We start from the raw sequence: 24,867 nt of genomic DNA on the forward strand, positions 1-24,867 counted from the left end.
GCATGTTTTTATCTCGCATATTGTGAGTATTCTGGCTAAAGTGTTTGTCAATAAAGTGCTGTTTTTTTACATACAATATTGCACTATTGGAGTCTATCTGTTTGCCTTCACAGATTGCGCTGTCTTTTGTGGGATTGGAGTTACTGTGTATCAGCTGCAGGACAAGCAGTGTTTTTCAAGCAGCTGCAACTGCGTTTTCAAAAAGAATTCTCCAGACACCATCTTTCAGTATTAGTAAGACTGTTCTCAATTTGAGTTTATAACCTGTTTTGGACTTTTATTATTTTGGACTATTCGCTACCGATATAACACCTTTATTAAGTAATATTTAGATCCATATTTATTGCCATTTTTTGTGCTATTTTAGTGCTGTGTCCATTCTATTGCTATATATATCTTTAGTTAATATCTCCCATACACATATTCATATATTTGCTGAGTGACTGTTGCGCTGATTGTTTTTGGTGGTTTGTGTGCATATAATAATATGTAGTAGTTCCCTCTGAGACACACATGCCATATCCCCAGTACATTATACACAACACAAATAATAATAATATTATAGAGTATTTCAATCTGAGACTAGGGTAGCCACCCACCCCGGTTTCACCGGGACAGTCCCGGTCTGAGGCTCTGTGTCCCGTGTCCCGGAACTAGCCTCAAATGCCCCGGGCTAAGCGCTCCCCTGGCGCAGCAGTGAGCAGACTTACAAAACATTAGCTGGCCAGAGGAGCGCTAAGCCAGGGGGTACAGGAGCGAGCAGCATGTGATAGGAATCGGATTCCTCTGTTAGCAGCATGAGAACTTAGTCTATTTGCAAACTTTTTCTTTTCAGTCTGCTCTACAAAACGGGTAGGGAGGGAGTCTGCAGGAGAAAGTGAGGAGATTGTTGTGGGAGGGGGGAGGAGGGTTGAGGCGGGAGTCGTCACATCCGGTGCCTACAGCTTAGAGCGGCAGAGCCAGAGAGACAGGCAGGTGTTGGTGCAGTGGACTGGCCGCGCGGCTGTCTGCCTGCCTAAAGTAACATGGCCAGTTGTTACCTTCATGGTTCCCTTCCACCACCTCCCGTTGACTGTAGGTCCTGTGCAGAGTGCAGCAGCCTTCCTAAGCCAACAAGTGCAGAGCAGCCACAGAGAAACTGTGAGTAATACTTGGCTGTGTCTGCTGTTTTTTCAAATTGATATGGGGCTTAATTAAATTGTGGGGACTTAATTATGTTTAAATATAATATATAAAATATATATATATATATATATATATATATATAATATAAATATATATATATGATATATAGAGATATATATAATATATATATATATATATATATATATATATATATGATATATAGAGATATATATATAATATATATATGAAATATATGATATATATAATATATATATATATATATAATATATAGTATATATGATATATTTTATATATATATATATATATATATATATATATATATATATATATATATATATATATATTTCCTAATGAATTTGAGGCTGCGAGAAGCCACGCCCCAAGCCACACCCTCTCCACGCCCACTTAAAAAAAGTGTCCAGGAATGTGTCCAGGAATTTTCTGCGCAAAAGGTGGCAACCCTATCTGAGACACATGCCATATCTCCAGTAAATTATACACAGATATATAATATTATGGAGTAGTTACTCTGAGACACACACTATATCCCTAGTACATTATATACAGATATATAATATTATGGAGTATTTCCCTCTGAGACACACACAACATATCCCCAATACATTATACACAGATATATAATATTATGTAGTAGTTCCCTCTGAGACACACATGCCATATTCCCAGTACATTATACGCAGCTATATATTATGGAGTAGTTACCTCTAATACAAACACACACCATATCTCCAGTACGTTATACTTATAGAATATTATGGAGTAGTTCTCTGATACATATACACCACATCGCAAGTACATTATACACAGTTTTATAATATTATATTATGGAGTAATTCCCTCTGAGACAGACACAATAACCCAAGTACATTATATACAGATATATACAACTACACAGAGCCTCTTCACCAGTACCTTACATACATAAGCTATTATAGAGTTATTATTAAAAAAAAAAAGACACTGTTTATAGCAACCTTTGTAAATCCACTAATTTGAGGTGAGACGACAAGTTAGTCGTTAGTTCTGCTGCTGCTGCTGGCCTGCTGCAAGACCGGTGATGTCACAGAAGTCACATGGCTGGCTGCAGCGATCAAATGGTAGAGATGTATTTTAGTCTCTTGCCCAGTTATTTCCGTTTTGCACTATTTGATCTCTTCAGTCATGTGACTGTGGTGACATCAAAGGTCTAATAGCTAGATGGGAACTAGCTGCTATTATCTCAACTCGTAACGTAACAGCTTCAGGTGTGTATCTATTAACAGAGACACTTTTGTACTATTGTGTTATATATGTATATACTGTACGAAGGTTGCTGCTTGTGTGTACTGGAGAAGATACGGTATATATTACTGAGGCAACCTCTCTATAATAGTATGTATCTATATATGAAGTACAGGGGAGGGTCAGGGTGCTGTGTGTGAGAGACAGAAATACATCTGCATATAGGGTACTGGGGAGAGGGCTCTATGTGTGTGAAACAGGGGGCACATCTCTATAATATTAATCTTTTTACAAGGTACTGGGGATGGGTCTGTGTTTGAGGCCGAGGGAACCTCTCTATAATAATATTATATATTTGTATACTGTATAAGGTACTGGGGAGAAGTCTGTGTGTGAGTGTGAAGCAGAGGGAACTTCTATATAATATTATACATCTGTATATAGGGTACAAGGGAGAGGGTTGTGTGTCTGAGACAGAGGGAACCTCTCTATAATATTATACATCTGTATATAGGGTACAAGGGAGAGGGCTGTGTGTCTGATACAGAGGGAACCTCTCTATATTATTATACATCTGTATATAGGGTACAAGGGAGAGGGCTATGTGTCTGAGACAGAGGGAACCTCTCTATAATATTATACATCTGTATATAGGGTACAAGGGAGAGGGCTATGTGTCTGAGACAGAGGGAACCTCTCTATAATATTATACATCTGTATATAGGGTACTAGGGAGAGGGCTGTGTGTCTGATACAGAGGGAACCTCTCTATATTATTATACATCTGTATATAGGGTACAAGGGAGAGGGCTGTGTCTGAGACAGAGGGAACCTCTCTTTAATATTATACATCTGTATATAGGATACTAGGGAGAGGGCTGTGTCTGAGACAGAGGGAACCTCTCTTTAATATTATACATCTGTATATAGGATACTAGGGAGAGGGCTGTGTCTGAGACAGAGGGAACCTCTCTTTAATATTATACATCTGTATATAGGATACTAGGGAGAGGGCTGTGTCTGAGACAGAGGGAACCTCTCTTTAATATTATACATCTGTATATAGGATACTAGGGAGAGGGCTGTGTCTGAGACAGAGGGAACCTTTCTATAATATTATACATCTGGATACTAGGGAGAGGGCTGTGTGTCTGAGACAGAGGGTACCTCTCTATAATATTATACATCTGTATATTAGGGAGAGGGCTGTGTGTCTGAGACAGAGGGAACCTCTCTATAATATTATACATCTGTATATAGGATACTAGGGAGAGGGCTGTGTCTGAGACAGAGGGAACCTCTCTATAATATTATACATCTGTATATAGGGTACAAGGGAGAGGGCTATGTGTCTGAGACAGAGGGAACCTCTCTATATTATTATACATCTGTATATAGTGTACAAGGGAAAGGACTATGTGTCTGAGACAGAGGGAACCTCTCTATATTAATATACATCTGTATATAGGGTACTAGGGAGAGGGCTGTGTGTCTGAGACAGAGGGAACCTCTCTATATTATTATACATCTGTATATAGGGTACAAGGGAGAGGGCTATGTGTCTGAGACAGAGGGAACCTCTCTATATTATTATACATCTGTATATAGGGTACAAGGGAGAGGGCTATGTGTCTGAGACAGAGGGAACCTCTCTATAATATTATACATCTGTATATAGGGTACAAGGGAGAGGGCTATGTGTCTGAGACAGAGGGAACCTCTCTATAATATTATACATCTGTATATAGGGTACTAGGGAGAGGGCTGTGTGTCTGATACAGAGGGAACCTCTCTATATTATTATACATCTGTATATAGGGTACAAGGGAGAGGGCTATGTGTCTGAGACAGAGGGAACCTCTCTTTAATATTATACATCTGTATATAGGATACTAGGGAGAGGGCTGTGTCTGAGACAGAGGGAACCTCTCTATAATATTATACATCTGTATATAGGATACTAGGGAGAGGGCTGTGTCTGAGACAGAGGGAACCTCTCTTTAATATTATACATCTGTATATAGGATACTAGGGAGAGGGCTGTGTCTGAGACAGAGGGAACCTCTCTTTAATATTATACATCTGTATATAGGATACTAGGGAGAGGGCTGTGTCTGAGACAGAGGGAACCTCTCTATAATATTATACATCTGTATATAGGATACAAGGGAGAGGGCTGTGTCTGAGACAGAGGGAACCTCTCTTTAATATTATACATCTGTATATAGGATACTAGGGAGAGGGCTGTGTCTGAGACAGAGGGAACCTTTCTATAATATTATACATCTGGATACTAGGGAGAGGGCTGTGTGTCTGAGACAGAGGGTACCTCTCTATAATATTATACATCTGTATATTAGGGAGAGGGCTGTGTGTCTGAGACAGAGGGAACCTCTCTATAATATTATACATCTGTATATAGGATACTAGGGAGAGGGCTGTGTCTGAGACAGAGGGAACCTCTCTATAATATTATACATCTGTATATTAGGGAGAGGGCTGTGTGTCTGAGACAGAGGGAACCTCTCTATAATATTATACATCTGTATATAGGGTACAAGGGAGAGGGCTATGTGTCTGAGACAGAGGGAACCTCTCTATATTATTATACATCTGTATATAGTGTACAAGGGAAAGGACTATGTGTCTGAGACAGAGGGAACCTCTCTATATTAATATACATCTGTATATAGGGTACTAGGGAGAGGGCTGTGTGTCTGAGACAGAGGGAACCTCTCTATATTATTATACATCTGTATATAGGGTACAAGGGAGAGGGCTATGTGTCTGAGACAGAGGGAACCTCTCTATATTATTATACATCTGTATATAGGGTACAAGGGAGAGGGCTATGTGTCTGAGACAGAGGGAACCTCTCTATAATATTATACATCTGTATATAGGGTACTAGGGAGAGGGCTGTGTGTCTGATACAGAGGGAACCTCTCTATATTATTATACATCTGTATATAGGGTACTAGGGAGAGGGCTATGTGTCTGAGACAGAGGGAACCTCTCTTTAATATTATACATCTGTATATAGGATACTAGGGAGAGGGCTGTGTCTGAGACAGAGGGAACCTCTCTATAATATTATACATCTGTATATAGGATACTAGGTAGAGGGCTGTGTCTGAGACAGAGGGAACCTCTCTTTAATATTATACATCTGTATATAGGATACTAGGGAGAGGGCTGTGTCTGAGACAGAGGGAACCTCTCTTTAATATTATACATCTGTATATAGGATACTAGGGAGAGGGCTGTGTCTGAGACAGAGGGAACCTCTCTTTAATATTATACATCTGTATATAGGATACTAGGGAGAGGGCTGTGTCTGAGACAGAGGGAACCTCTCTTTAATATTATGCATCTGTATATAGGATACTAGGGAGAGGGCTGTGTCTGAGACAGAGGGAACCTTTCTATAATATTATACATCTGGATACTAGGGAGAGGGCTGTGTGTCTGAGACAGAGGGTACCTCTCTATAATATTATACATCTGTATATTAGGGAGAGGGCTGTGTGTCTGAGACAGAGGGAACCTCTCTATAATATTATACATCTGTATATAGGATACTAGGGAGAGGGCTGTGTCTGAGACAGAGGGAACCTCTCTATAATATTATACATCTGTATATTAGGGAGAGGGCTGTGTGTCTGAGACAGAGGGAACCTCTCTATAATATTATACATCTGTATATAGGATACTAGGGAGAGGGCTGTGTCTGAGACAGAGGGAACCTTTCTATAATATTATACATCTGGATACTAGGGAGAGGGCTGTGTGTCTGAGACAGAGGGTACCTCTCTATAATATTATACATCTGTATATTAGGGAGAGGGCTGTGTGTCTGAGACAGAGGGAACCTCTCTATAATATTATACATCTGTATATAGGATACTAGGGAGAGGGCTGTGTCTGAGACAGAGGGAACCTCTCTATAATATTATACATCTGTATATTAGGGAGAGGGCTGTGTGTCTGAGACAGAGGGAACCTCTCTATAATATTATACATCTGTATATAGGGTACAAGGGAGAGGGCTATGTGTCTGAGACAGAGGGAACCTCTCTATATTAATATACATCTGTATATAGGGTACTAGGGAGAGGGCTGTGTGTCTGAGACAGAGGGAACCTCTCTATATTATTATACATCTATATATAGGGTACAAGGGAGAGGGCTATGTGTCTGAGACAGAGGGAACCTCTCTATAATATTATACATCTGTGTATAGGATACTAGGGAGAGGGCTGTGTCTGAGACAGAGGGAACCTCTCTATAATATTATACATCTGTATATAGGGTACAAGGGAGAGGGCTATGTGTCTGAGACAGAGGGAACCTCTCTATATTATTATACATCTGTATATAGGGTACAAGGGAGAGGGCTATGTGTCTGAGACAGAGGGAACCTCTCTATAATATTATACATCTGTATATAGGGTACTAGGGAGAGGGCTGTGTCTGAGACAGAGGGAACCTCTATAATATTATACATCTGTATATAACATACTGGGGAGGGTCTGTTTGTTTGTGAGGCAGAGAGAACCTCTCTATAATATTATACATCTGTATATAACATACTGGGGAGGGTCTGTTTGTTTGTGAGGCAGAGAGAACCTCTCTATAATATTATACATCTGTATATAACATACTGGGGAGGGTCTGTTTGTTTGTGAGGCAGAGAGAACCTCTCTATAATATTATACATCTGTATATAACATACTGGGGAGGGTCTGTTTGTGTGTGAGGCAGAGAGAATCTCTCTATAATATTATACATCTGTATATAACATACTGGGGAGGGTCTGTTTGTGTGTGAGGCAGAGAGAACCTCTCTATAATATTATACATCTGTATATAACATACTGGGGAGGGTCTGTTTGTGTGTGAGGCAGAGAGAACCTCTCTATAATATTATACATCTGTATATAACATACTGGGGAGGGTCTGTTTGTGTGTGAGGCAGAGAGAACCTCTCTATAATATTATACATCTGTATATAACATACTGGGGAGGGGTCTGTGTGTGTGAGGCAGAGAGAACCTCTCTATAATATTATACATCTGTATATAACATACTGGGGAGGGGTCCTGATTCAGATAGAGCATGAGATTTTAAGCACCTTTCTAATTTACTCCTATTATCAAATTTTCTTTGTTCTCGTGCTATCTTGATTTGAAAAAGCAGTACTGTAAGCTTTAGAGCCAGACCATTTTTTGTTCAGCACCTGGGTAGCACTTGCTGATTTGTGGCTAAATGTAGCAAACCAATCAGCAAGCTCTACCAAGGTGCTAAACTAAAAATGGGCCGGCTCCTAACCTTTTATTACTGCTTTTTCAAATCAAGATAACATGAGAACAAAGAAAAATTGATAATAGGAGTAAATTAGAAAGTTGCTTAAAATTGCATGCTCTGTCTGAATCATGAAAGAACAAATGTGGGGTTAGTATCCCTTTAAAGTGATTGTAAACTCTCCCCGTTATAAAATGAGATTCGGAATGTTAGTGATATCTTAGAAGGAGTTTAATTTATCAGTTGAAATGAAGATGCGCTTTAACTTACTTTTAATATAGGTATTTGTACAAAAAAGGCAATTAGAGTTGCATAAAGGACAGATTGCCAGTGCTACTGCTAAAGTATATATTAGACGGTTAAAAACTCTAGACTTACAAAAAGCCCCTTCTATTGCGGGGGCTTGGATTACAATTACGCTGACTGCTGGATTATCGAAATCGCTATTATAGCATAAATTCAGATTGAGTAAGCATTTAAAAAGGGAGGTACTATATACTCAGTATATCATTGTAATCAAAGCCCCCGCTATGGAAGGGGCTTTTTGTGAGTCTAGCGTTTTCAACTGTCTAATATATACTTTAGCAGTAGCACTGTATGTTATTTGGGAGACATTATATGTTATAAAGAGGTGATATCGCTAGTAGTAACTTTTAAACGGAAACTGAACCCAAATTTTTTCTTTCATGGTTCAGATAGAGCATGAAATTTTAAGCAACTTTCTAATTTACTCCTATATCAATTTTTCTTCATTCTCTTGCTATCTTTATTTTAAAAGCAGGAATGTAAATCTTAGCAGCCAGCCCATTTTAGGTTCAGCACCATGGATAGCGCTTGCTTATTGGAGGCTTACATTTACCCACCAATAAGCAAGCATAACCCAGGTTCTCAACCAAAAAATGGTCCGGCTCCTATGTATCACGTTCCTGCTTTTTAAATAAAGATAGCAAGAGAACGAAGAAAAATTGATAATAGGATTAAATTAGAAAGTTGCTTAAAATTGCATTCTCTGTCTGAATCATGAAAGAAAAAATTTGGGTTCAGTTTCCCTTTAAGGATTGGTTACAAAATGTATCATGGATATTACTATTGCTGCAATACCTAGCAGGTGTACTTTGTGTGATCAGAACACACAATACCTTATGTGAGGCGGATAATTAACACTGCTTCGTATGATTAGAACAAATAATACCTTATAAGAGGTTGATATCGACACTGCCATTATACCCCCAGTTATCCTTGATACGAATACTCATTATACTCACTGTCATTATCTTATTAACATACTGAGTTTAAGCTACTTTTAGCTGTCTGTGTGTACAGTCTTTATTTATTTTTCCCAATAAAGTTATCTTGTATGAATGTTTGAGATTTTAAAATAATTTTTCTTTTTTTTAAAAAACTTCACCTTAATGATAATATACTCTTAGAGTCTGGCAATCTGTCCTTTATGCAACTGTAATTGCATTTTTTGTACATATACTTGTATATTATTGCCCAATACTCAAATTCAATGTTAAGCGAATATAAGCATTATTATAAAACCACTTGAATTTTGAAATAAACCGATTTAAAGGTAAAATTATCCCTCACTTTTTCCACCAAACTGTACTTTTAATATAGATATGAAATTCAAATACCCGCCGCCCACTTCAAAATTCAATTTTTCTGTGAGCTAACGGTCTGCATTGTTGTACAATCTGCGTTCTACCTACAACAAAAGGTGCCCAAAGGTGAGCGCTTTTCTATTTTGCTTTGTACATCTCCACTCCTATGTGATTTTTGAACTTATGGTTATTTTTCAGTTCGTAAAAAAACATTTGAGTAAATGCAGGATATGTGTTTTTTTTTAGTACTATTGTGTTTGTCAATTTAAAATGTAAAGTTTAATGAAAAAGTGCCCGTTTTTTAAAAATACTATTAAAAGCAGGGGCACTTTCATTCATTAAAGGGCCACTGTAAGTAAATATTTTCTATGCCTGTTACTAACTAACTACCCCAAATACGCTTTTTATCAATAGCATTTCATTAACATATCTCTACCGTATATCAGAAATCTTGTCTGCAAATTTAATTGTTTTCCAAACCCACTCCGTGGGTATCCTTTGCTCTGTACCAATCCGTTTACAATACCTAGGTTTCAAAATGGCGCTTTAAACACAAAGTTATTGGTTTAAGTATTTTGAACACTCAGTGCTGAAAATAGTGGGCAGGATAACGTGACATCATCGGCGAATAAAAGATATAACTTTTAGAACGTTATGAAACTTCGTTTTGGAGAAAATATAGGTCAGTAGGTTTTAATTAATGTTTATTAACTTTAATATGTTAGTTGTTTAGCTTAAAAATTATAACAGAAAGTAATCCTTTAAACTTTACATTTAAACATCTTTTTAAAAATACTCACCTTTTTCTTGATGAAAACAGACCAGCGATCTTCCGCCCGCAGCTCATGTTATACTTAGCACAGCGTTGACGAATCAGACTTTCTCCAATCATTGCGTGCACTTCAAAGCGTCCAGCTCGTGAGGCCATACAACGATTATAGGAAGCCGGATTTGTTATTGATATGCTAATTACAGCAGGAGCTGCGGGCGGAGGATCGCCGGTCTGCTTTCATCAAGAAAAAGGGTGAGTATTTTTAAAAAGACTCTTAGATTTCAACTTATTTCTGTACACTGTTCTATACTCTTTGCAAAGAATTGTTGTGGACCTGTTCATATCCTTTTACCAGGTAAACAGGGAATAGGGTAACCCCCTGCATTATCTGATATTGTCTGTTCATTTCATATGTTGGTAAAGAAATATAATTTATGTACAAGGTGATTTATTTTGCCATCTTTTTCTTGATAGATAGCGAGAAATTCTACTTTGAAGTTTCTTATACCCAGCTGTTTCTTAAGGACTATTTATTTAGTCTTTAGGTAGAAGGTGATCAAGTTTTGAATTGTCTTGAGATGTGATCTTAGAAGAGCAGTCGCAGTGTCTTGGTCTTTTGAGATAAAGATTTTACTTTGAGGGATTTCTTTAACAGTAGTTTGAGGTATCATTATACATTTGTTTCCTTTTTAGGCTTGATATGTGCCAATCTGCTGTTGCTTAATGTTGATTTTACAATTTTGTTTAACCTGTAATCTTATGTTTGTATTTTTTCCCACCCATTTTTTTTTTGTTTGTTTGTTTTTTTTGTTTAAATGTTTTTTTATTATTCTTGAGGCATCAATAGATATAACATTTCCACATAGGAAGATATAATTTTATGAACAATATCAACTTAAAAGTTAAACATAAGCCTTGTTAATATATAGGGCTCCATGTACTAAGCGGCGGGCGGACAGCTTCTTAACTCGTGAACCTGTCCGCCCGCCTTTGCTACACACGGGCAGCAGATCTGTTGATCCCCTTGCATGTATGTATATCATTGCACACTCATTGGAGTGTGTAATGCCCGCCCCTTCATTCGCACGACTGAAGGGGCTGTCAATCACCGAGAGCAAGCTCTCTGATTTTTGCCTCGCCACCTCAGAGGATGACCGCTGCTTCTTACATTGCGGGAAGCAGGCTCACATATGCGAACCTGCCCTGCAAGGGCTCCGGAACAGCTTTTGCTGCTTCGTACATGGAGCCCATAGAGTCCACAGTTAGTGTCATGATGGTGTTGCATAAGACTTCATGAATAAAAAACATCTTTGGGGAGCCATCTTGTACTCCTGAAGAATTTAGAGCTATGATACAATAATGTAACAAAAACAGCAACAGAAATTAAATGAAAACAAAGTGTAAGGACGTTTTATAGGAAAATTAAGGGCTAAAGGAAAAGAAGACCGGGGAAGGTGAGGAGAAGAAAAGAAAAAGAAATGCACATGTGTGTACTTGTAGCAGGGAAACGAGAACAGGGGGCGCCACATGGCCTAATATCACCAAACAGTATAGAGATATAATAGTAACTATTGCCAAGTGTGCACTTACATTGTTGCACCAAATAGTAAAGGTACAAAAGAGCAGGCCGGATTCTCAAGGTCATCTAGCAGACCTAACTCCCGCAGTCAGCCAACATGGTTGGAAGATGTCTTCAAGTAGACTTGCTCCAAAGATGGGGACGATTGCAACAGGTGATGCCAAATGAATATAGTAAGTTGTAAGATTAAACTTACATTTGTTGAAATAGTGGTTAGAAAGAAGCAACAAGTTTCTTTGCTATGTGAGCTGTTTCATCAGGCTTGTCATGCGTATGCATGTACACAGTTATATCTACACATGTACATGAGCAATACGTTACTCCCAAAGGCGAAGCCCCTAACCCCCTCCTCCACAATTTTAAGGCCGCATTGTCCAAATATCTGCACTCAGTGACGCACCTGGTCTAAAGAACTCCACCTTCATTGATTTCATGTAATTTAGAGTCTCCATATTTTGTGTGAAATGTGATGGGGATTGGAATAGCCAGTTTTTAGCAATTGCTGAGTTAGCAGCTGTTAAAAAGATAATACTGAACTGGAGTTTAGGTGGAGGCAGGCGAGGGAGATAAACATGGAATAAAATAGTCTGAGGTGACCATGGAAGGTCTATGTCCCTAAGTGATAAAGTGTGGAGTACCAGCCTCCAAAAATTATGGAGGCTGGGGCACTCCAACCACACATGGAGGTGCGTGCCCTTGAAACCAAATTTTCTCCAGAAAAATCCAGAGTGTGAAGGGGATATTTGTGATATTTGAAATGGAGTGTAGTGCCAACTAAGAATATTTTTTTTTAAGTGGAGCTCAAAAGCTGTGACGCACCTTAAAGGGACACTGAACCCGATTTTTTTTTTTCTTTTGTGATTCAGATAGATCATGCAACTTTATAATTTACTCCTATTATTATTATTATTATTCTTTATTTATAAAGCGCCAACAGATTCTGCAGCGCTGCCCATGGGTACAAGGATATCAGTACAATGGAGAAACAATACGATAAAAGACAAAATTTTACAGACAAAATACAGGGGGAATTGAGGGCCCTATTCCCATGGGAACTTACAATCTAGATGGGTAGGAGGATGGGAAACAGGAGGTGGGGACTGCAAAGGTGAGAATTATATTAGTGAGGAGATAGAGGGCAACTGTTAGTTAAGTGAAGTTAGTTTGTTAATAAGTCGGGTGATAAGCTTCCCTGAACAGAAAGGTCTTTAGGGAACGTTTAAAGGAGGAGAGGTTAAGGGCAAGTCTGACAGCACGAGGAAGTGCGTTCCAGAGGGTTGGTGCCGCACGAGAGAAGTCCTGTAGTCTAGCATGAGAGGAAGTGATGGTAGAGGACGCAAGAAGCAGGTCATTGTTTGATATTAGGGGGTGGGCAGGAGTATATTTTTTGATAAGTGAGGACAGGTAGGGTGGAGCAGCATTGGTGAGGGCTTTGTAGGTCAGGGTGAGAATTTTGAATTTAACTCTGTTGTGAATGGGGAGCCAGTGAAGGGACTCACAGAGAGGTGCAGCAGAAACAGAGCGTCGAGAGAGGTGGATTAGCCTGGCAGATGCATTTAGGATGGATTGGAGGGGAGAGAGGCGGGAGAGAGGCGGGAAAGAGGGAGGCCGGTTAGTAAGTTGTTATAGTAGTCAAGTCGGGAAATTACCAGGGAGTGGATTAGCTGTTAATTAGTTTCAGCACTTAGAAACGGACGATTTTTTGAGATATTGCATAGGTGGTTGCGGCAGGATGAAGAGAGTAATTGGATGTGGGGAATGAAGGACAGATTTGAGTCAAGCGTGACTCCGAGGCAGCGGACTTGGGGTGATAGGGAGATAGTGGTGCCGCCAACAGTGATAGAAAAATTAGAGACTGGAGTAGAGTTAGAGGAGGGAATTAGAAGTAGTTCTGTCTTGAGATAAATTGATACTTTCCACGAGTACTACAAACAACTTATGCATATGCATGTCTATTCTTATTGTACAGGCCGTATGGATGTGACACCTTCAGATGGCTCAGAGTTTGAGCACAGAGGAGAACCGTATGTGTGTGATCACGTGAAGACTGAGGAAGATGAAATTCCTATAAATACGGCTACAGGTGATTAGCATTTATTAACACATAAACCCGCCAATTTACCCTGTACATAAGCAGTGGTTGACATACTTTATTTATAAAGCGCCAACAGATTGCGCAGCGCTGTCCATAGGTAACAAAGATAAAAGTACAATATAAGACACAAGACAAAATCTAGATGGGTAGGAGGGTGAGAAACAGGAGGTGGGGACTGCAAAGGTGAGAATGGTGTTAGTGTGAAGTTAGATGAGGGCAACTATTAGGCAAGTGGAATTCATTTGTTACTGATTTGGTGATATGCTTCCCTGAACAAAAAGGTCTTTAGGGAGCGTTTAAAGGAGGAAAGGTTGGGGGAAAGTCTGTCGGTGCTGCACGAGAGAAGTCCTGTAGTCTAGCATGGGAGGAGGTGATGGTAGAAGATGCATGGAGTATATCATTGTTGGATCTTAGGGGGTGGGCTGGAGTATATTTATTTATGAGTGAGGATAGATGGGGGGGCTGCACATGTTGATTTTTAGGTGGTAAGAGGCCATACAGGAAAAAATGCCAGATAAGCAGTTGCTGATGTGGGAAAGGACAGAAGGAGAGAGTGCAGGGGTGGATAGGTAGATCTGAGTATCATCAGTATAGAGGTGATAGTTGAAGCCATAGCTACTGATAAGTTTAACTTTCCAATTTTAGCAGTAGCACTTCACTAATGTGGATAGATGCACTGGGGGAGATTCAAATGTAAAAATCCTTTTATTTTTTAATACAAAACATAAAACATTGAGGGTACAGCACACAGGCACTAACAGCTGACTCGTTTTATGCCCGCAGGCATTTCATCCGAGCTAAATGACAAACTTACACACATCTCTATTTGAATGCTAGAACCTGAACTTAATAGCCAGTCATATCACTTGAAAAACTATTATGTCATATCCTATATATATCCAGCAAACACCTATAATCTAACCTTGTCTTAAAATTACAACATGAAGTTTAACCAACTGCACTCGATACTTATATTTACCATTAATTAGAATCTGTTTCAAAGCCGTCCACAAATCTGATACACTTGTGGTACATTTAACGAAATCAAACTTGACGACGGTTCAAAACAGATTCCCATATATACATATTTAAATACATTTTAATACTATAATATTCAATATTGTTGCCATCAAAATTGAAATACTCCACTAAGAATAAACATTGGGTATATTTAACCAGAAATACCTATGTTTGAATACATACCATACATTATACAACAGAATGAAGAAATTCTTAAAGAGGTATTAACTCACAAATAGGATGTTTAAATATCACTGTGTAACTCCCCAGCAAAAAATTCCTTGCTTAGGACAAATATAGTTAATACTCCTATTGGCAAGAAAGCACAAACTCCAGGCACTCTCAACAACTACCATTCATAACCATATAAAAGATAAATGCAATCCATGTATTCGTAGATGCTGCCCGTGCCTGAAGGTCGTCCATACATACCCCTAAAGACATGTCATGTAGATAAATTTTCATAGCTCTCATCTAAACATATGATGTGATAATAATAATAAACAGTCATCATAACAGTATATCATCATTATTTAGTATTGTCAATGAACAATTTAACATCACTTATTTTATTTATTCCAAAGGGGTGTCCTGTTTTTAGGGTAAATATCCAAAATACCTCCTTTCTGCTCAAGGCTGAGAATCTATCTCCACCTCTACGACCCAAATTGATTTTATCTATGCCTTGAAAGCAAAAAAGAGGACCCTTGGACTCTCTGTGCATACCACAGTGTTTAGCTAAAGGAGTTTTGTGAACTTCTGCTTCTAAAGACAAAAGGTGTTCCCTAATTCTGTCCTTTAACATCCTTGAAGTCCATCCTACATACTGAAAATAACAAATATTGCATGTAATAAGATAGACTACATACGTTGAACTGCAATCTATATAATCATACATTTTATAACTTTCTCCTGTTTTAGTGGACTTAAAAACATCACCTGTTTTTACAAAATCACAACTTTTGCACGGCCTCCTTCCACATTTGTAAAACCTGATTTTTTGGATAGCCAATTTTTTACTCCTAACTTATCACCCTTATCACTGAAATGTTTCCTTTAGCTAAACACTGTGCTATGCACAGAGTCCAAGGGTCCTCTTTTTTTTTGCTTTCAAGGCATAGATAAAAATCAATTTGGGTCGTAGAGGTGGAGATAGATTCTCAGCCTTGAGCAGAAAGGAGGTATTCAAGCATAGGTATTTCTGGTTAAATATACCCAATGTTTATTCTTAGTGGAGTATTTCAATTTTGATGGCAACAATATTGAATATTATAGTATTAAAATGTATTTAAATATGTATATACGGGAATCTGTTTTGAACTGTCATCAAGTTTAATTTAGTTAAATGTACCACAAGTGTATCAGATTTGTTGACGGCTTTGAAACAGATTCTAATTAATGGTAAATATAAGTATCAAGTGCAGTTAGTTAAACTTCATGTTGTCATTTTAAGACAAGGTTAGATTATAGGTGTTTGCTGGATATATACAAGGATATGACGTAATAGTTTTTCAAGTGATATGACTGGCTATTAAGTTCAGGTTCTAGCATTCAAATAGAGATGTGTGTAAGTTTGTCATTTAGCTCTGATGAAATGCCTGCGGGCATGAAATGCGTCAGCTGTTAGTGCCTGTGTGCTGTACCCTCAGTGTTTTATGTTTTGTATTCAAAAATAAAAGGATTTTTAAATTTGAATCTCCCCCAGTGCATCTATCCGCATTAATGAAGTGCTACTGCTAAAATTGGAAAGTTTTGCTTGAATCTGTCAGTGGGCGTGGAGGAGAGCCCTAACCGCAGCTGCAATCACTCTAACAGCGTCAGTATACTTTGGCAGCCGTTAGCAAAGGGAAGAACGCCAACTTTGGAGCCCCCTCTTGGATCCTACCTGCATAGTAGGCCTCCGGTGAGACGTGAACGAGCACGGATGGAGGTGTGGATCCGGTAAGGAGTAAATTATACAACGGTGTGTGGTATTGTAAATAAGAAGTGTCTAACACTATTGGGGCTATTGTTTATACGTGAAGTTTTTCTCTTTAACTAACTTTGCATAAGGGATTGCATATAATATTCTGAAACTGGAGTGAACTATATCACATATACAATGGTTATCGGTGACAACTGATGAATTATTGAAGGAGTATACAGGAACTTTAGTTTTTTTATTCTCACGTTATGTTTGTTCCGACTTTTTGTGCACATACCGATAAGTTTAACCAATGAGGAAATATTGATAGAGAAGAGTAGAGGGCCCAGAACAGAGCCTTGAGGTACTCAAACAGGCAGAGGGAATGAAGAGGAGGAGTCGCTAGCAAATGAGACAGAATAGGACCTATTAGAGAGATAAGAGTGGATCCAGGAGAGGGCTGTGTCACAGAGGCCAAGGGAGCTGAGAGTCTGTAGGAGGAGGGGATGGTCAACAGTGTCAAAGGCAGCAGACAGGTAAAGTAAGATAAGTAGAGTAGTGGCCATTGTTTTTAGTAGAAAGAATATCATTAGTAACCTTGGTGAGGGCACTCACAGTTGAGTGTTAGGGACGGAAGCCAGATTGCAGGGGGTCAAGCAATGAGTTGGAGAACAGGAAGCGGGTTAGGCGATCGAAAAACTAGTTTTTTAAAGATGTTTGAAGCTAGCGGAAGCAGTGAAATGGGGCGGTAGTGTGCAGGAGAATTGAGGTTGAGTGAGGGTTTTTTGAGGATGGGGGTGACCTTTGCATGTTTAAAGGAAGATGGAAATTAACCGGTTGTAAGGGTTCAGTTGAATATCTGAGTAAGAGCTGGAGTGAGGGTAGAAGACGACAGAGAATGTATTAGATGTGAAGGGATAGGGTCAAGTGGGAAGAAATAACAAAGGTTTTCGTTATATTTGTATGCCTCCGGAAGTTATGCCTGCAATCCTAGCACGGCTTCACCACTGCCGGCGAAGCTGCGTTAGTTAATGACCACGGGTGTACAGGGTACGTCTGTCATTAAGTAAAGAGAATATTCTGTGATGGTGTCATTTTGTCTCATGTAAATAAATTATATTTTGTCAGATGGTTACACAGCAGACACAAGTCAGTGAGCAGCTCATGTATGAATAACTAAGGGCTAGATTACAAATGAAGCGAAAAACTATAATCAGTATTTAGTGCTATCTACGCTCAAGTTATATCTATAGTGCTCCTATTCTTATACTTGTATTACAATGTTATCGCAAGAGCCAAAGCCTCAGGTGCGCTAACATCTGTAGGTTGGATATTGTGACCTTGCTGAATCCCTTTCTGTATGGACTTCTGTATATTTATACACATATAAATAAATCGCATACATATACACCTTTATGTCCATTCCAGTCCAGCACCTGATCATAGACCATATCCCTTTAAATCACTGTTAGAACATTTATTTCAATTATAAACCTTATTTTTGTATGAAATACGTATAAGCATGAGTGAAATACTTTATTTTAATATATTATATATGTGTTTTGTTGTGCATATATTCAAGAGTTAATGGGACAGTGAAGTCAAAATTAAACTTTTGTGCTTCCTCTTTGTGTCCTTTGTTAAAAAGCATGCTTAGGTAGGTTCAATGGCAGCAATGACCTACTAGCTAGCTAATGTTTGTTGGCTGCACATATATGCCCCTTATCATTTTCTCACCAGATGTGTACAGCTAGCTCCCAGTAGTGCATTGCTGCTCCTTCAACAGAACATAACATTTGCTTCATTCTCTTGGTAACATAAGTAAATTGGAAAGTTGTTTAAAATAGAAATTCTCTGATTCATTAAACATTTTTCCAGTTGAATTTTGTTTTGCGTTCGAGTGTAACACTTAACTCGCCAATGTAAAAGGAGCGTTAGTAGCAAATCTTGCAATATCCTTTCAAAATATAGAGTCTGCGATCCTTTACTCTTCTCTACCACTAGGAGGAGGCAAAGATTCCCAAACACCAAAAGCTCTATAAAAGTCCTCCCACCTCAAACATACCTCAATCTTTACTTTGCTTCCGCTGGAGGTGGTTAAAGAATCGAGATGTGCATTTGATTCTTCAGAGACAGGGATTTTCAGTCTATATTGAGGCTCGGTTTCCCCTCAGACTACAGTGCTTGTCAGAGGGATATTTGTGTTTCTTATTTTACTTATGGGACATTTTTCATAAACCCTCAATAATTGGTTGCAGGGACTTGTCTTTTGCCTCCCCTTATGGATCTACAATATACTGCTATCCCATAACCTCTAATAAGTTTCAGTTCTGGTTTGGCTGTCTGTTGCTTGTTTTCTAGTGGACAAGTGTCTATTGAAAGTATTGTTGTATTAACACTCATTTAGGCACTTTTTATTGTGGTTTATATATTTTCTAATATATATGGCCAGAGGAATGTTCCTTTTCACTATTACCTTGCTGTTTTGCACGCGTCTGCCTTTTTGGCAATCTTAATTTTTTTGCCCGTCGGCTACTGGTTTGTGCACATCCGGATTGCATACATCTGGTTAACGCTTGTCGGGTAAGCTCACGTACCTTTTAGTCTTGCTATAGTTTGCCCGCTCGTCAGTTTACATACGTTGGGTTAGCGCATGTTCACTCAGTTATGCGCGCATCAGGCTTTGGAGCACAGAATCCCCTTTTTAGTTTTTTTCACACACTCAGAGGAGCGTGTTCTGTACCCGGTTTAATGTTAATTTCTCCTGCTTTGTTTTGCAGCTTCGGCTTAGCACGCATTGTACCTTTGACTCTAATTTGTAAACGTTTCTTAGGAGGGGGTAAGTGGTTTCCATTCCTCAAGAGCTTTATCAGGGGTTTTTAGTGTTTAGTGCATTACTTTGCCATATGCTATAATGGACGTGCTGGATTATGTCCCTAAATCTGCCCAAGAAACCCTTCTACCATTATTAGGTTTGCTTATTGTAATAGAACTGAAGTGACTTCTTCAGCTCATTTATGTGGCTCATGTTTAGATTTGATAATATAAACAGACCAATCTAATGCTGTTTCTATGGATACTAAGGCACCTACTGTTTGTTTGTAGTATCTCCTACCATGATTTTTTTTTTTTTTAATCAAGACTGCAGTTTCTGAAGCGTTGGCTGCTCTCCTCCCTTCAAACAAGTGTAAAAGGGCAATTCAGATTTTTTTACTTCTACAAGTGCTATGTGCCCCTAGACCAGGGATACTGTTTTGTCTTCAGATGGTGATGTATCCTCTGGGGATAAGGATTTTTTTTTCATCTGATGTTGAACCTGATATTTTTTCTTTTTTTGTTTAAAGTTGAACATATTCGTTCTCTTTTAAAAGAGGTCTTAATTACTTTAGGGGTTAAAAATCCTAAAGTTTCTGATGATAAGCCTTGTAACCGTTTAACCCTTTCACTTCTGGTACTTCCAGACAAAAACTTGCCCAAAATTCCAGAGCATTTTTGCTATCATTCCATTTAAACAGAGAGTTTTTTTATTTTTTTTTATTTACCTAATATATATATATATATATATATATATATATATATATATATATATATATATATATATATATATATATATATATATATATATATATATATATATATATATATATATATATAAGTAGGCAACCCAAGGTATTGATCTAGGCCCATTTTAGTATATTTCATGCCACCATTTCACCGCCAAATGCAATCAAATAAATAAAAAAAAAAAGGTACTTTTTTCACAAACTTATGGTTTCTCACAGAAATTATTTTCATACAAAATAACTACACTTTCCCAAGATGCTGGTTTATTTTTACCCCTCGCTGGTTCTTATTAACCTAAAGGGATATGAAACCCAATATTTTTTCTTTTTTAATTCAGAAAATACAAGTTAAAAAAAAAAAAAGTTTCCACTTTATTTCTATTTTCCTGCTTTGTTCCTATGATATTCTTTGTTAAAGAGATACCTAGGTAGGTGACTGGAGCACTATATGGCAGGAAATAGTGCTGCCATCTAGTGCTCTTGCAAATGGATAACATTCTAGTAAAACTGCTGCCATATAGTGCTCCTGACACAAACACACTCCTGATTTATTTATTTGTGTGTGATACTTTTAGCTAAATGATTAGGCTTTCACTAATTGTGTAATAAACTAAACCAGAACGTACAAACGTCTGTTATATAAGTTTATGTTACACCCTATACTGTGCTCTATCAGGTAACTTCCTGCTGTAATTACAGGGCGTCTAGAGGAAAACCCGGGCACTGGGCTATTAAATGTGAAGGAAGAGGATGAGACAGATGACATGAATAGTCATCAGACTGAAATACATTGCTCCCTCCCTGCCGGTGAGTAGTAATACGTGAGAGTCTGCCGGGGCTGTGCACACAGTTACTTACTGCTCTCCCTCCCTGCCGGTGAGTAGTAATACGTGAGAGTCTGCCGGGGCTGTGCACACAGTTACTTACTGCTCTCCCTCCCTGCCGGTGAGTAGTAATACGTGAGAGTCTGTCGGGGCTGTGCACACAGTTACTTACTGCTCTCCCTCCCTGCCGGTGAGTAGTAATACGTGAGAGTCTGCCGGGGCTGTGCACACAGTTACTTACTGCTCTCCCTCCCTGCCGGTGAGTAGTAATACGTGAGAGTCTGCCGGGGCTGTGCACACAGTTACTTACTGCTCTCCCTCCCTGCCGGTGAGTAGTAATACGTGAGAGTCTGCCGGGGCTGTGCACACAGTTACTTACTGCTCTCCCTCCCTGCCGGTGAGTAGTACTACGTGAGAGTCTGCCGGGGCTGTGCACACAGTTACTTACTGCTCTCCCTCCCTGCCGGTGAGTAGTAATACGTGAGAGTCTGCCGGGGCTGTGCACACAGTTACTTACTGCTCTCCCTTCCTGCCGGTGAGTAGTAATACGTGAGAGTCTGCCGGGGCTGTGCACACAGTTACTTACTGCTCTCCCTCCCTGCCGGTGAGTAGTAATACGTGAGAGTCTGCCGGGGCTGTGCACACAGTTACTTACTGCTCTCCCTCCCTGCCGGTGAGTAGTAATACGTGAGAGTCTGCTGGGGCTGTGCACACAGTTACTTACTGCTCTCCCTCCCTGCCGGTGAGTAGTAATACGTGAGAGTCTGCCGGGGCTGTGCACACAGTTACTTACTGCTCTCCCTCCCTGCCGGTGAGTAGTAATACGTGAGAGTCTGCCGGGGCTGTGCACACAGTTACTTACTGCTCTCCCTCCCTGCCGGTGAGTAGTAATACGTGAGAGTCTGCCGGGGCTGTGCACACAGTTATTTACTGCTCTCCCTCCCTGCCGGTGAGTAGTAATACGTGAGAGTCTGCCGGGGCTGTGCACACAGTTATTTACTGATCTCCCTCCCTGCCGGTGAGTAGTAATACGTGAGAGTCTGCAGGGTCTGTGCACACAGTTACTTACTGCTCTCCCTCCCTGCCGGTGAGTAGTAATACGTGAGAGTCTGCCGGGGCTGTGCACACAGTTACTTACTGCTCTCCCTCCCTGCCGGTGAGTAGTAATACGTGAGAGTCTGCCGGGGCTGTGCACACAGTTACTTACTGCTCTCCCTCCCTGCCGGTGAGTAGTGATACGTGAGAGTCTGCCGGGGCTGTGCACACAGTTACTTACTGCTCTCCCTCCCTGCCGGTGAGTAGTAATACGTGAGAGTCTGCCGGGGCTGTGCACACAGTTACTTACTGCTCTCCCTCCCTGCCGGTGAGTAGTAATACGTGAGAGTCTGCCGGGGCTGTGCACACAGTTACTTACTGCTCTCCCTTGTAGTTTACTGTCTGTTATATAAGTTTATGTTACACCCTGTACTGTGCACTATCAGGTAACTTCCTGCTGTAATTACAGGGCGTCTAGAGGAAAACCCGGGCACTGGGCTATTAAATGTGAAGGAAGAGGATGAGACAGATGACATGAATAGTCATCAGACTGAAATACATTGCTCCCTTCCTGCCGGTGAGTAGTGAGTAGTATTAATACCTGAGATATATAAACAAAAAGAAATTGTAGCTAAAGATATTAAATTTCCACGGGGGTGGGGGGGGTCTTGTAACAGAAAATGTCTCTGGACTAACCCCGATGGTTGTGTATAGGCATAGACAGTTACATTGTATTAGAACAACTCATCCCTAGATTGGGATGACCAAAGAAGAAATGCCTCTAAACACAAGAACTTGATTGTAGAAAAATGATCAAGGAGTGATTTTTAAAGTTTAACTTTTATTGATTCACAATTAAATAAAAAGACAGCTTAGAATAAGTGAATATCCTGGTAACTGCTAACACACAAGAATAAGTTAAAACCACTTCCACAATGGTATATATGAACAATAGCTTGTCTTTTATAAATCGTAGTGGTCACCAAGTAATTAAAATGCTTTTTGTGTATTAGAATAATTCCTATTTGTGCCCTGGGGAAAAAAAGTTGCCTATACCATCTGTGATGATGGTTATTATATACAACAGTTGTCAAATAAATTTAGTTTTGTTAACCCCTATATTGGTATTTATTGGTGGGTTAATCTTTATAGGTTATATCGCCTGATTACAACAAAAGTAATAATACTAGTTATCTAGTTGTCAGAAAATCCCCTGGTGCATAGGAATTAAATCTGGAAAGGCAATACTAACCCCATTATGCCAGCATGTAATTTAAGCATCTAACATGTACTGTTAAGTAAAGTATAAATCAGAGATAGTAGTTTAGTAATAACATAGAGCGATCATTGAAGTATTTCTAATAATCCGGTAGCACAATCCGCATACCGGCTGAAGTTTATGACTTGAACATCGCTACTAATATATCAGGCTGAGTAATACTACTACTGAGGTATGCTATTAAGTATAAGGTCAAGCGTTTTTTCCCCAAGATCTTAGTATACTGGGAGTAGCACAACTTGCTTGTCCAGATTAATTATTTTTAAGGATAAATACTTTAAGTATGTCTTAAAAATCAAATTAAAAAAGCATCTTAAAAATTACACTGTAAGTTAGACACCACTGCTTTTCAATAACCAGCATATAGTTTATGCATCTCACATAAACTGTTAGGTAAAGTATAAATCTGAAATAGTAGTATCAATAACTGGATATTAGTGATGAATATAGTCTAGCATTAGGTAAGAACATAGAGCGATTGAAATAACTGTATTTAAATGGTACCTAAGACTCTATAAATCTTAGTGTCTGTTTGCTATACTCTTTAGCAAAAGGCTAATATTACATTTAATAATCCCTTATGAATTATTATACCCACTATATAATATTAACACACAATCACTAGCTTAATTAAACTACTTGTAAGGTCATAAACTCACAAAGTCTTATTTCAGCTGTACAAAACTTTTATTACAATGAGGCTACATAAACAGCAATATGCAGATAAAATATAATTTACACATATGCATATCACGTTATAAATTCACAGCAGTGAACTATACATCAATATTACACTAATACATTTGCCAATTCTATATGAAAGTATGGTGTGCTGTAAGTATGTGTCAGCCAGAGGTACTTACTTCATGTTAGCTGGTTACCATCCCAAATATAAAAGAGACCAAAACCATGTGTGTTGATGGTTTTTATTGTGAATCTTTCAACCCTCCCACAATGATGATGTCACTCATATGCAACCCCCCTTGGTAATGTTAAGAGTATATGGTTTCATCTTTGCCATGCAGTTGGCGGAGGAAAAGGAGCATTTGGCTACACAAAAGGGTCTTTATGTAGCTCTTTACTTAGGCCAGCTGGTCATCCTTCTCAGATGGGGTCTGGTAATGTGATCTTTCTACATTCCAAAGTGACCCAGTATTAAATGAGGATTTAACCCCTTCCTGAATACACAGCTGAGTTCTTACAGTATATATACTCCGTTACTGGTTATCTGTTGGTTAATGAAATCCCATAGAATTTCCACAGTCGCTAATCTGACAGTTAGGACTCAAATGATTCTAATGGAGTTACTGATGAACACGTGTTTGTTGCTTGGCCAATCCGTCATAATGGTTTATCGTTACTATTGCGTTTTCACAGCGGATACTGATGTTATTGTATCAATCGGTTACAAAATAACCGCAAGCCTGCATCGTGATATCCATCTGTGTTATGAGAATGCGTTTGTTATATGACATAGGATGTAGGGCTATGCTTTACAA

General features: G+C 39.0%; 1 protein-coding gene across 1 annotated transcript in view; it reads left to right on the top strand.

Annotated features, from left to right (window-relative positions):
* Window positions 1-2,369: 2,369 nt before the first annotated feature.
* LOC128657962 (gastrula zinc finger protein XlCGF26.1-like) overlaps window positions 2,370-24,867 on the top strand; it is a 127,749-nt gene continuing 105,251 nt past the window's right edge. Inside the window, exons 1-4 of the mRNA XM_053712389.1 lie at window positions 2,370-2,411; window positions 13,619-13,732; window positions 20,930-21,037; window positions 22,559-22,666. Coding sequence (XP_053568364.1) covers window positions 13,624-13,732; window positions 20,930-21,037; window positions 22,559-22,666 — 325 coding nt within the window. The 5' untranslated portion in view covers window positions 2,370-2,411; window positions 13,619-13,623. The remainder of the gene's footprint in view (window positions 2,412-13,618; window positions 13,733-20,929; window positions 21,038-22,558; window positions 22,667-24,867) is intronic.

This window comes from Bombina bombina, chromosome 4, assembly GCF_027579735.1.
Source record: "Bombina bombina isolate aBomBom1 chromosome 4, aBomBom1.pri, whole genome shotgun sequence".
Classification (NCBI taxonomy): Eukaryota; Metazoa; Chordata; class Amphibia; order Anura; family Bombinatoridae; genus Bombina; species Bombina bombina.